At 37.1% G+C, this 12146-nt stretch overlaps 1 protein-coding gene across 8 annotated transcripts in view; it reads right to left on the reverse strand.

The window, feature by feature from the left end:
• The window catches only part of ATP2B1 (ATPase plasma membrane Ca2+ transporting 1), a 58869-nt gene that overhangs the window by 19439 nt on the left and 27284 nt on the right, over positions 1-12146 (reverse strand). For all 8 annotated transcript variants that reach the window (XM_090139661.1, XM_090139636.1, XM_090139633.1 and 5 more), the window contains exons 3-10: positions 8161-8358; positions 7110-7364; positions 6905-7030; positions 6437-6574; positions 3452-3490; positions 2935-3096; positions 1839-2053; positions 1010-1252 (exon numbers count right to left, since the gene is read on the reverse strand). In XM_090139661.1, the coding sequence (XP_089995787.1) occupies positions 1010-1252; positions 1839-2053; positions 2935-3096; positions 3452-3490; positions 6437-6574; positions 6905-7030; positions 7110-7364; positions 8161-8358 (1376 nt within the window). The remainder of the gene's footprint in view (positions 1-1009; positions 1253-1838; positions 2054-2934; positions 3097-3451; positions 3491-6436; positions 6575-6904; positions 7031-7109; positions 7365-8160; positions 8359-12146) is intronic.

Consider the following 12146-nt stretch of genomic DNA (forward strand, 5'->3'; position numbering starts at 1 on the left):
CAGGCAATGTCCTGTTCAACATGTTTCTGAAATCTCTCCAGTTTTCAGCCCTTTAATACCAGAACAATTTCTTATCTCAGAAATGTGGAATACACAGACTTTGGTCATACATAAAGGAATACTTTTCTGAAGATATTTCTGAGCATATATATACATAACATCAGCTGTAGTTTGTAGGAAAAAAAAGCAGGAGCACTTACTCTGCCTGACCAGGCCCCAAATACCTGAATCACAACTGTATTAGTTGTAAGACAGGGATCTATTTTCATTGATAAGAGCTACAACATCTTGTGTTTCACTGAATGCTAAGTTCTAAAATGTTCAGTTTAACACATTCTCCACATATCAGCATCTGGTGCAAATCCAGCTGCAGAAATGAAGGGTCCAGAGCACCTGCCTAAGACACTTTGTCAGTTTATACATAGGTATCTTTTATTTTTATAAAAAGATCTTTAGGAATTGGGACTATGAAACTCCTCACATGCTGTAACTCATTCCACAGAGGTAGGTGCTTGTGGTCTTGATGTGCCCCCTCAACTGCTAGGAAAAAAAATCCTGTGGAAGTTCAATCTTTGTTGACTGATAATTGACTTTTGGACTGGTTCTGCTTCAGTTCTCAGCCTACAGATTTGTAATAATAGTATCTGAAATAAAAATCCAGACTTGGATTTTCCCATCATATTTTGGTAATCCTATGCTAACCTTACATGTCGACTTTGAAGCAGCACTCAAATCAAACTATGATGCCTTCCAAATAAAAAGCTCTCCTTATAAAAACAAAATTAGACAAACTTTTGAACTTACAACGAAAGAAAACATACCTTTGAATCATCAATTCAAAACAGTTCTTTAAGTTCAGCCTTAAACGAACTGTTAAGTAATTCACAGTAAGCACAAAACACTCTATATAGTTTTCTGCCAATTTAATTGACTGTGATGTGGCAACCAGACCATTTTCATCTTTTGAAGATGTTTAGTTGTTTCGGTTAGAATGAAGAAGTGTACTTACCAGTATTTTGGAAGTGTAAGCACAATTAACAGAAATTCCTGTGACAAGGTAAGCCATGATATTCTCTGGAATAGCTTCTGGTGCTGGAATTTTTTTGTAATGTTTTTCACTGATATAAGCTTGGACCACTGTCATCCTGTTCATAGTCAACGTTCCTGTTTTATCTGAGCAAATAGCTGTGGCATTACCCATTGTTTCACATGCATCCAGATGTCTCACCAAATTATTGTCTCTCATCATTTTCTAAGAAAATAAAAGCAGTTAATAGTCAATCATAACCTTCATTCCCCCCATTTTTGAAATTCTCATTTAGAGTGTTCAGTTTCGGACAGCAGTTTCAGAACATGCTCATCTCTTCAGTTAAGTTCTCTGGCTGGTTACTGTAAGGATTACCCTAAGTCTGTCATGTCACAGTAAGCATCAACTTGACCAAAGAGCTCCTAAACAGAGCAACCTATTTTCCCCACATCTGCATGTCAGACCAACTACTGTTATAACTCAGACTAATAATGAAATAGTATACAGAACATGAATACAGACTGAGCTTTACCAAACACAATATTAAAATATATTTCACAAGTAAGTGGGATTCTATTAGCTCAAGTCTGTTGTTTCTGCATACTCAAAGGAGGAAGTAAGTTATGGCCCAGACTCACCATAAGATTTATATTTCAAAGACACCAGTGTCACACTTTATATCAAATACAAACTGGGAACCTAACTGTTCAGCTAAGAGAGTGAGGAGTAGACAAGTAAAAGTCTAATATTGCTTACAAGGTTTTACTTAACAGGTTTGACTTTAAAATCTGCTCCCCTTCTACCCACTTACCTTAACAGAATAAGCCAATGATATGGTGACTGCAAGCGGAAGACCTTCTGGTACTGCCACCACCAAGACTGTAACTCCAATAATGAAGAACTTCACAAAGTACTGAATATAAATTGGTGTACATTCAGCAAGCCAGGGTCGCTTCTGAACCCAGAAGGTATCAATTACAAAATACAACACAAGGATAATGACTGTGATTGCAGACATCAACAAACCTTGTTAAAAAGAGAACAAACAGTTTTCAGAAAAAAATAGTTAAAATGTTTGACAATACAGATTCTGGATAAGTCAAGGACAAACATTTCTCCCTTTGTAGAAGATACAATTCAGAATTTCAACGGGTAATTCAGAAAACATGGAGGTAATTCTCAAGCTATACTGACTTTCAACACAAGTATTTGCTCTTGAATTTCACTTAAAAGTCTATAAAAGGGTTGTTTTTTTTTCCCCGATTAATTGAAAATTGTAGATCTAATTATGAACAGGAGAGACCATCATGTAAAGTAAATTGACGATGCAGAATAACAAAAGAGTTCAGCAAGCCTTTCATGACTATACTGGTGACTTACTCAGCAGAGAAAGCAGGTATCTCTTCATACCTTACTTCCTGCTGAAGCTGGGAGTAAATATGGCAGGTAAGCACAATGTTCAATGACATTGGAATAACTAGGAAAACAAATTAGAACCGAAGTTAACAAGCTGAGTGGCACACTTAAGATAGTACAAGAAAAAGAGCAAAAGAAATTGTACCTTGTGAAACACCAGAAATAGCCTGTTGAACTCTACGGTCAATTTACTGTTCTCCAGATATATCACTAAATGCTGTGTTTATCTAAAAGTATCTTTTATAACAGTAATCCAACATTACGAAGTTTGAATTTTCTGTTCCAGAAGCTAGTACACTAAAGCTTGAGTATTTAAATCAGGAAAAACATTACCAGTATTATGCAGTCAGAGAAGCCATCAGCGCCCTTAAGCATGATGGCACACTTACATGTATTTGAATTTTACACTTCACTTCAGTAGCTAGCCTTGATCAGCTTATCTTCTCACGCAAACGTGAGGCATCAGCAAAAAGAGTACTGGTAAGGCATACCTGCTTTGCCAATCTGAACTGCAAGCTTTGTAAGTTTGCCTTGGAGAACAGATTTCTCTTTCTTTGGCAAATTTGATCTCTTCTTGTCTTTCTCATCTCCATCCACACCATCCTCACTCTTCAGTGGCTGCATTTCCATAGCTGCACCATCTTGAGCTTTAGCTATAAGTTACAAAGAAATACGATTTAGCCATTGTAGTATCTCTGAAATCAGCAGTATACATAGAGTCTGATTATATCGAGCAGCTTAGCACAAGTGTTGTGTAGTACCTGCTATTCAGAGATGGCATAACATCCTTGAATATTTAAAAACTTAGCTAGACACTACAGAAATAAACTTCAGAAATGTTTACTTAAGACTATCAAGTTCATTTAATCATTTTTTTAGGAAGATTTACTCAGACTGTGTTTAACCTAGGCACTTTGAATGTAAGGATGCAATAAGTATTTTCACACTAAAGTATGTTGTCACTGAAAATAAGTACTTACAAGAGAGGATCATAGAAACTGCATTTACCTTTGTTGCGGTTCTCAACAGCTCCATCTTGCTTTTTGCCTGTCAGAGAAGGGAACAAGTTATGTTTCACACTGGCCATGCAGAGTCTATCTAAGTATTAAGGCTTATATAAAAGACACATTAATATCTGCTGAGACAAGTAACTTTCAAAAATTTCAAAAACTGTAAAGCAAACTGGGAGACAGAAGGCTAACACAAATAGTCAAAGTGTAAGTTAACTCACACATCATTTTTTTTTGGACAGCAGAAGTCTCGTACAGGAAAAGTGTTACTCAGACATAGTTAAGTTTGAACAGACTGATACAAACATTCATATGCAACAAAACAAAAATACAGCAGAAGGCCTTGCTGGGACAGACAGCTGTCCTATCAAAGTGTCTTCAGTTGAAGAGAGTAGTGATTTAGTTGTGAGGAAAGCACCTAAAAGGCTTTCCTAAACTTCTACTGGCAAGGGGATTTGTGACATGCAAGAGATCCTGGCAGTCTCACTCTTACTCTGTTCAAACACTGGCAAGTCTGCCTGACTACTGCTGTCATGAACTTTAAGATTCCGCTTACAGAATCAGTGCTTTTGCACAGTATTGCAGAAGTCACTGTAGTGTATTTTTATAAATAAATATTTATAAATCCACACCAAAGCTTAATGGAGGCACAGTGCTGGATTACTGGATCTATGCTAACCCTATTTACGCAAGCATGAACATAATCTGTTGGCAACATACCAACATTAAAGAATGAAGGGAATAGTTCAAGTTCCTAACAAAACACCACTCCTACCTCTGTTCAGAAATGGAGTTCAGCAAAAGATCATGAAGACCATTAGAATATTGAAAAAGTAATGAATGAAATTTATGAATGAAACATTAAATGCAACTAAATCTAACTATGTCAAGCAGCTTGTTAGAAGGTCACTACCCTTTTTGTTTTGGGTTTTCAGGTAAGATGGTTTACATACTTCCCTGACAAGTAGCAAACTGGCAGCCTTTCTCGTAACTTGAGAAATCTAACTTCATAGTTACTATTAACAATAACTTCAAATGAAAGAACAAAGTCAAAGAACTTTGAACAAAACCCAGAATTGTTCAGTTTCACTGCTACTTCATTTTATCTTCTGCTTTGAAGTAAGTAGCCTGAAGTGAATGAGAGCTAGAAGGAACCTTGGAATAAAATTCAGCTAGAAGAAAATCAACTTGTCAAGCATCCATTAATACCTCCAGTGTACTGTTTTATTACTATTGATATGATCTATTTTTTTGGGTTTTTTTTGTTTTGTTTTGTTTTTTACATACAAGCTTTTCTCCCAGCATCCTCTGAACAGCTGATGAGAAAAACAGCATGCTCATCTTCTCCTGAAGATGTCACTTCGGACTTCTTAAGAATTCATTATCTGCTGATTTAGCATTTGTTATTTCTTAGGTCTATTTTCTCTCCTACAAGAACAAAGTTCCACACTTGAATTGCTTCTAACTCCCTGCACATACATATGCTTTCACTCTGAACCAAGACATATACAGCCAACTAAAGATAGCCACTTTAATCTCCTTAACATTCACAGAGAAGCTAATTTAGTTTAACCTGAATTTTACCAAGGAGAATCTTAACAGTCACATAACTTAAGGGAAAGAGGAAGTTGCCTCTCTTGAGAGACAAATTAAAGACGGGTTTTCAGTTCCAACAATACATCAAAACACTATTTGTCAAAAAGACTTCTGCTTATATAATTCATACTAGCAGACTATCAATAAAAGCTATTATCTTGTCCCATACCAGCTAGTATAGCTTACTTCCTTCTCCCTCCTCTGTCAGAGAAGAGTAAAAGGTGGAAAATGCTCTAAATCAATTCCTGACAGTGCTGCAAATCAGCTTCTACTCTTCACTACTCCACTTGAGCTTGAATCTCACTCTGAACTCAAAGCAAATTTCAGAAAGGGCCAGAATTTTGAAGTTACTTGTAGATAAGGCTACCAAGACAAAAAGCATAGTTCAGTCTTAACCCCTGCACAAAGTATACATCTCAGTAATCACCAACTCAGTTTGAAAGCCAAGATTCCTAAGCTTCCCATTATCATTTCTTATTCCATTGAAGAAAGAATATACTTTTCTGCAAAAACCCTCACAGATTCCCTTCCATTCAGTTAATCTCACAATGGTTTCAATGAAAACTCTGTAGTGGTAAAGTTCAGTCCCTAACACATCTTACGAAAGCTAGCATCAAAACATCACCATTTAGCATTTCTAGGCTTTGATTCTTAGACAGGATGAAAGATTATGACTTATAACACTAATGGCTGATTAAATCCTTCCAAATAAGGAAGACATCCTGTTTCACCCTTCACAGAAGAGCTCCATTATGGTCTGGGTTACAATTTCCTCATTCTTCTGAAAGGAAAGTTTACAGAAAAGCATCACTAAATTCTTTTATTTTGTACTTCTTTGAGATTTACAACTCTGGAAGAAAAGGACTGACAGAAGAAACTGTCTGCTTACCTTTAGCAAAACATGTTACATTTCTATTTAAATTACCCACGAGCTCAGCATATCAATGATACAAACTTCTCCTTTTCAAGTGGGATTTTTTCATTAAAGAGCTTGCCTTACAAGACACAATTAAAAGCAGAACTAGATGCTCATTAGGCTGATTTATTGTTAATAACCCCTTTGTCACAAACAAGTGTTTGTTATGAAACACAAATGTACTTTAAAGTTACGTGAGATGGCAGTTTAACAAGTTATACACAGTAAGACTGGCTAAACTTTCCAACCCCTAATTCATCAATGTGACCAAGAGTTGTTAATTAAGCTTTTCTTATGTGTTTTTTTAATGATGTACACTTTCAGGCCACTGGACCCTTTTTCTTTTTCTGTGAACCCCCTGAAAATATAAGAATTATAGATCTCTAGCTCCAGGTGACTGATGCTTTTCCATTCTACAATATTCAAGAGTCCATCCCTCCCTTCCTAGCGAAATAAGATTATTATGCTTACTTTTCTTGTCCTTCTTCTCTTTTTCCTTCTCCTCTTCATCTCCTCCAGCCCCAAGCAAAGTAAAGATGATTCCAGTCTGAGAGTTCACACCTACAGCAGTAACTACCATCCTTCCAGAGCCTTCCATCACATGAGTACCTGGAAGAGGGTATTGGATTTTCCATTGAAACTTCAACTATTGTATGAAGAGCACAAAGGAAATCCATTCTCAAACTTCACGGTGACAGAATCATAAGATGATGCATATAGATACCTTAAAACACAGTAATATAATTGCAAAAACTATCTGGAAAATAAAGCCATAATCAATCACACAAAATGTTCATCAGCTTTATGAATGTTCACTTGTCTTCTGCAAAACTTTGGACATCAGCCTAGATAAGGTCCAGCTCAATGGATTTAAATATCACAATTTAAAATAATCAGTTCCCAAACGAAAGCTAATCACGTTCTTTCAATGCTACACACCTGAAAGCAGCATAGGATCTCTGTCCAAAGACTTCTTAACATGGTCAGACTCTCCAGTTAGTGAGCTTTCATCAATTTTGAGGTCATTTCCTTGAATGAGGATGCCATCAGCCGGTAAAAGGTCACCTACAAGAGATCATTAGGTGTTTCGACTTCAGATACTTCTTTGGAAACAAAACAAAGTTCAACTCAAAAAAAAGTTTACCATATTTCACTTGTGCAATATCTCCAACAATTATGTCAGCTACTGGTATTTGGATGACTTGGCCACCTCTGATGACTGTGAATTTCTGCTCTTGTTCAATACGGCTCTGCAGTCCTCGAAATTGTTTCTCTTTACTCCAGTCATTGAAAGCTGTTACTAATACAACACAAACTACAGAAAGGAGGATTGCTGCTCCTTCAATCCAACCTGCTTCAGATTCCTCCTCTTCTTCACCAACATTTACTGACCCACATACTGTAGAAAACAAGATTTAGAGCATTTAGAGCAGAAGGCTTGCAGCAATAATTATTTCATAAAACAAAAGTTCTCCCAAACAGAAGAGTGGTTGCTAAACATTCTCCTTGCTAGCCTTTATGGCAATTTTAGATTATTTTCTATAAGGGTAGCACACAAAGAACATCCGTGCTTATATAAACACAACAGAAGCTGACAGAAAGTTACCCAGTTTGCATTATCTTGTTAAGTGACACACATTAAGAGGCAAAGATTGGACAACTAGTTATCCACCTCCTGATGCCAGCATTTCCAACTTTACCCTTCTCCCAACAAACCAGATGCAGTTGTGAAAGTTTGGTTTAACTGAGGCCAGATCCCTTCCCATCTTCTGTTTTGAACTTTTAGCTTCATTTCTTAAATTGGACAGTTACAGGTGTCATAGTGCAAAATCATGAAAAAATTAAGACATACTGACTTCCTAAAGAAAGCCAATGAACACAAGTTACAAAAATATTTGAGACGAAGCTAACAAGATACTTGTACAGAAGCTTGGCTGATCTCAGACAGATCATAGCTCCTGCTGCTTATATTTCACCTTTTCCACTACTTTGTCAAGAATCAGCCTAGACCATGACATGGGAAATCCTGCGTTGCCTTTTTTAGGCAAGGTAAAGTATTAGTGCTATCTCCATAAGAAATAATCAGCTACATTTCCACAGTCTTATTGTCTTCCATCAGATTCACAATAGTAGCATGCTGGACAAGTCAGTAGTATAACAGAGGTAGGTATCTACTTTTTCAAATATTTACTTACATGCTTCATTTCCTCCAGGAGGCTGGTAAAAAGAAAGGCCCAAGGACACTACGGCTGCAATTTCTAATATAATTAGTGTAACATCCTGTAGTGCTTCCCATACTAACTGAAGAAATGTTTTTGGCTTTTTAGGAGGTATAAAGTTCTTCCCAAAAACTGCTTCTCTCCTTTCTATATCTGCTGGATTTCCACTTAAACCTATTTAGTAAGAAGACAAAGTTAGTGATTCCCCATTCATGCAGTCATGTGTCACTCCATATTTTATAATAATACTGAAGAAAACATATCAAGTATACTTACACAGGTGTCATCCTTAAACCAGGCTTACTATATTTCATAATCCACATTTCACTGTCAATAAAATGAAGGTCTACCTACTTGTACTTAACACAGTGGAACAACAAAATAACAGTAACAGACACTCCCCCAAAAAAGTAAATAAGTGTGCAAGACAAGATTACTAAGAGGGCTGCTCCAAAGGTAATGCCTCCTATTTTATTATATTGCTCTGCTGCATCAGAGGCAGATGTTGGTGGTGGTACATTCATAAAGATTGAGCCTTCCCACCAATATTCCACTACAGATGGCAGCAGGGGGCAGTCAGACAAAATGATACCTGACATGGGAACACGAATAAAGCAAGTGTGTGGAACTGAATTTCTCCATGTGGAAAAAATTACACCTTTTAACATTCATTGATACGTGCTGACCATTTATGGAGACCAAACAATAGATGTGAGCACAGTGAGGCAGGGGGTGGTGATTTTCAGCATCGATGATAGTTGGCCACCTCCACTGAGCAGATTTTCAAGAGCACAGAACACAGGCTCTTGCTCATCACTGGCAAGAATACATTGTTAACAGTGGCGACTATGTTGAAAAAACAGTGTTTTGTAGCTGAGAATTAGCTCTATCAAATAGTGTCATTGTGCTCTTTGTATCTGTTGTAGTTTCCATGTAAATAAATAGGTTACATTACTTTCAGAGCAGTCTACATAGTAGAACGGCTACTACAGAGACTGAACAGCGCCATCCAGTTCTAGCAAGCCTGGGGACTCCAGCTCTGGTTGCCACAGTATGGATTCTGCATTCAGAGAGAGCATCCCAGGATCCTATAACTCATTTAATACTTTGATTATATGTTTAATTAAATTAATAATTTAAAATACTATGAATGCCAAGTTTATGCATTATTTATTATATAAAACACTATGAAAGTCACAAGCTCTCCAGGAATCACAAGGTGAGTAGCAGCCACAGTGCTGCTTCAATCTGGACAGCAGCTGTTGACTGCTCTGAAGCTTCCATCTCTTCACATCCCCTATCAGAGAGTGTATGTGGGACTGCATATTTAGTCAGTCCTTATGGATTATCATCTCAGCTTTATGCTCGCCTTCTTTCTTAGGTAATATATTTCCTTCTGAATCCTTTTCACTGCCTCAGCTCTCGCACCATCCTTGAGGACATCAATAATTAAGAGTGAGGGACATTCACCAGAAAGTGCTGCATGCTTCAACAGTTAGCTAAGCCCATAAAAATAAAAGAATACCAAGTATATTAAGTGCAAAGTCATGCACACAAAGTCTTCCATATGTTTAGTTCCTGTTGAAGCCTTCAACAACAGTCAGTTGCCTAATGCCTCACTGCAGTTTTCAGTTTGCACCACCAGCTCCTTTTGGAAGGAAAAATGAATCAACTTCTTGCTGTATTCAGAGCAGAGCTTTGGATATCTCACAACCCTATTGTTTCAAGTTGTTGTTATATGTGTTTCTTTTTAACAAAGATACCAATTTTCTGAGTAGTAGTTTCTCAGGAGTTAACCCAACTTCTTAGGGATTATCAAGGCATTAAGAACACCCTAGGTAACCAACGAGTATGCAACTGGCTTTCATATTAAATGGATAATCTAACATCTCCAACAGTCATTTCCTAGAATCAAGTAGGAACTAGTAAACAATCAAAATGATGTAGACTTATGGAAACATTGATGGCGGTGTCTCTCCAGAAAACAAGGAGGATTTTGTAATTGCAGATACATCAAACATTCATTCATGTGATCTTATTTGAGTCTGTACACATAACAATGACATAAGCATCAGCATTAAATAGTAAGCACTTAATTGATTTGAAGTGATACTGGTCAAAGACAGTTCCTATTTCTATTTCTCATTTTATATCAAGTAGGTCTGACCTTCATTTTGTCTGAAAAGAGACATTATCTTACGTTGTCAACAGCCTCAAAGCAAGCAATAACACACCGAACTTGCCCACTCCATTTCAAAACTATCTGTAATTTTGCAGTGAAGCCACTCGTAATTATGCAAGTCAGCATTTCATATCATACAGAGACCTTCTGAATAAGAAGTGTCATTAGGCCTCACAGATATGCGCGTGACTTCAGAGAACTTGAAGTAGTATAATGCACAGAACAGAACCATAAACTATTCTGAGTTAGAATGAACCCATGATGATCAAACTTAACTCTTAGGCAGCTTTCATAGTCCTGTTCAGGTTTTCTCCTTAGAAATTTCTTTGCTTTTACATTTACACCTTGAATAACAACACTGAGACTAGTTCTCCTTGTACATTAATTCTACAGTAACACCCCTCTGAGACAACCTTATTCCCGAAAAATTCACGTAGGGATTTAGAACTAAAACACCATTTCTGTTCAATTTGTAACTCATCTTAACCTTTTCTGATGTAATTATCAAGTTCAGCCATTGAATCCTTGTGAATTTTTGAGCTGCTATCACACTTCTAAAAAAGCTGTGTGTTTAACAATCACTAACTTGATAAAAACATATCTAAAATGTTAAGCTCTTTTAAAAGGAAAGGCTCTGATCGTGCAGCTCTCAATACAGTAGAATCAGTCTGCTACCTAGCAGTTACAGGACACCTGTGCAGTGAATCCTGCAGTACACCATCTCGGTGCTTGGTGCTTTTCATGGACATGCATCCCTATAGCTTGTAATAATGGGCCTTAAGCTTCACAGATCACTGCAAAATTGGATTTCACCCTCAGCTCAGTCTCCATTTTTTGAATACTATTGAAGTTTCCCTTCTCACTGGAAAAACATCAAACAAAACAAAAACAAACAACAACAACAACAACGACGAAAACTTTCAATACCATTCAACAGGTTCACAAGGTGCCAGGATACCACTGCTCTTACCCTAAGAATGTTACATTGCTTGTACACATGCACTAACTTTAGAACAACTGATGATGAGAAACAGAGTTTGCATCCCTCAGGTTGTATGGTTTTTGTTTGTTTTTTCTTTGTCAGCCTAAAACTAGACTAGTGCTCCATCAGGTGCTACTTGCTACTTGCCATTTGTTAAAAGGAACTCAGTTGACCTTCAGAAATCATCTCAGCAATCTGGACTTAAGCAATCTGGTAGATAAAGCCAAAATTTACTACACATAGATGCACAGAGAAATATCCTTCAGTATTACACCATCATGGAATTGCAGGGTTGGAAGGGACCACAAGAGATCATTGAGACCAACCCCTCTGCTAAAGCAGGTTCCCTATAATAGGTTCCACATGTAGGCATTACTGGGCTGCTCTTGAGACAAGGAGAGAAACATCTCTACAGCATTTCAGAAGGACAGAAAGCAACACCTCTCCAGAATTAAGACAGCAAGTACTTCACTGCTACCAACATCAAGCTGCTTAAAAGCTGTAAGAGTGCTTAAATGCAGAGACACCAGAATCTGCCAATATCTTGATTTTGGTACTTGGTATCAGTCTCTATCGACAGCAGGACATCAACTTAACATAAGCTAAACTTGTTTTTAAAAAATGATTTCAATGAGATAATATAATTTAGATAACTTAAGCAATACAACTGGAGCCTATTTCTTTCACAAATTAAAACTCACAGTTTTCATTTCAACTGGAAAAGAGAGTTAAGTGTTCAAGAAAACTTCTGGAAAGCTCTCAGCAAGTAGATTCATTACATTTATAAATAGTGACATT

Source organism: Phasianus colchicus, chromosome 1 (genome assembly GCF_987193195.1).
Source record: "Phasianus colchicus chromosome 1, bPhaCol1.hap1.1, whole genome shotgun sequence".
Lineage (NCBI taxonomy): Eukaryota > Metazoa > Chordata > Aves > Galliformes > Phasianidae > Phasianus > Phasianus colchicus.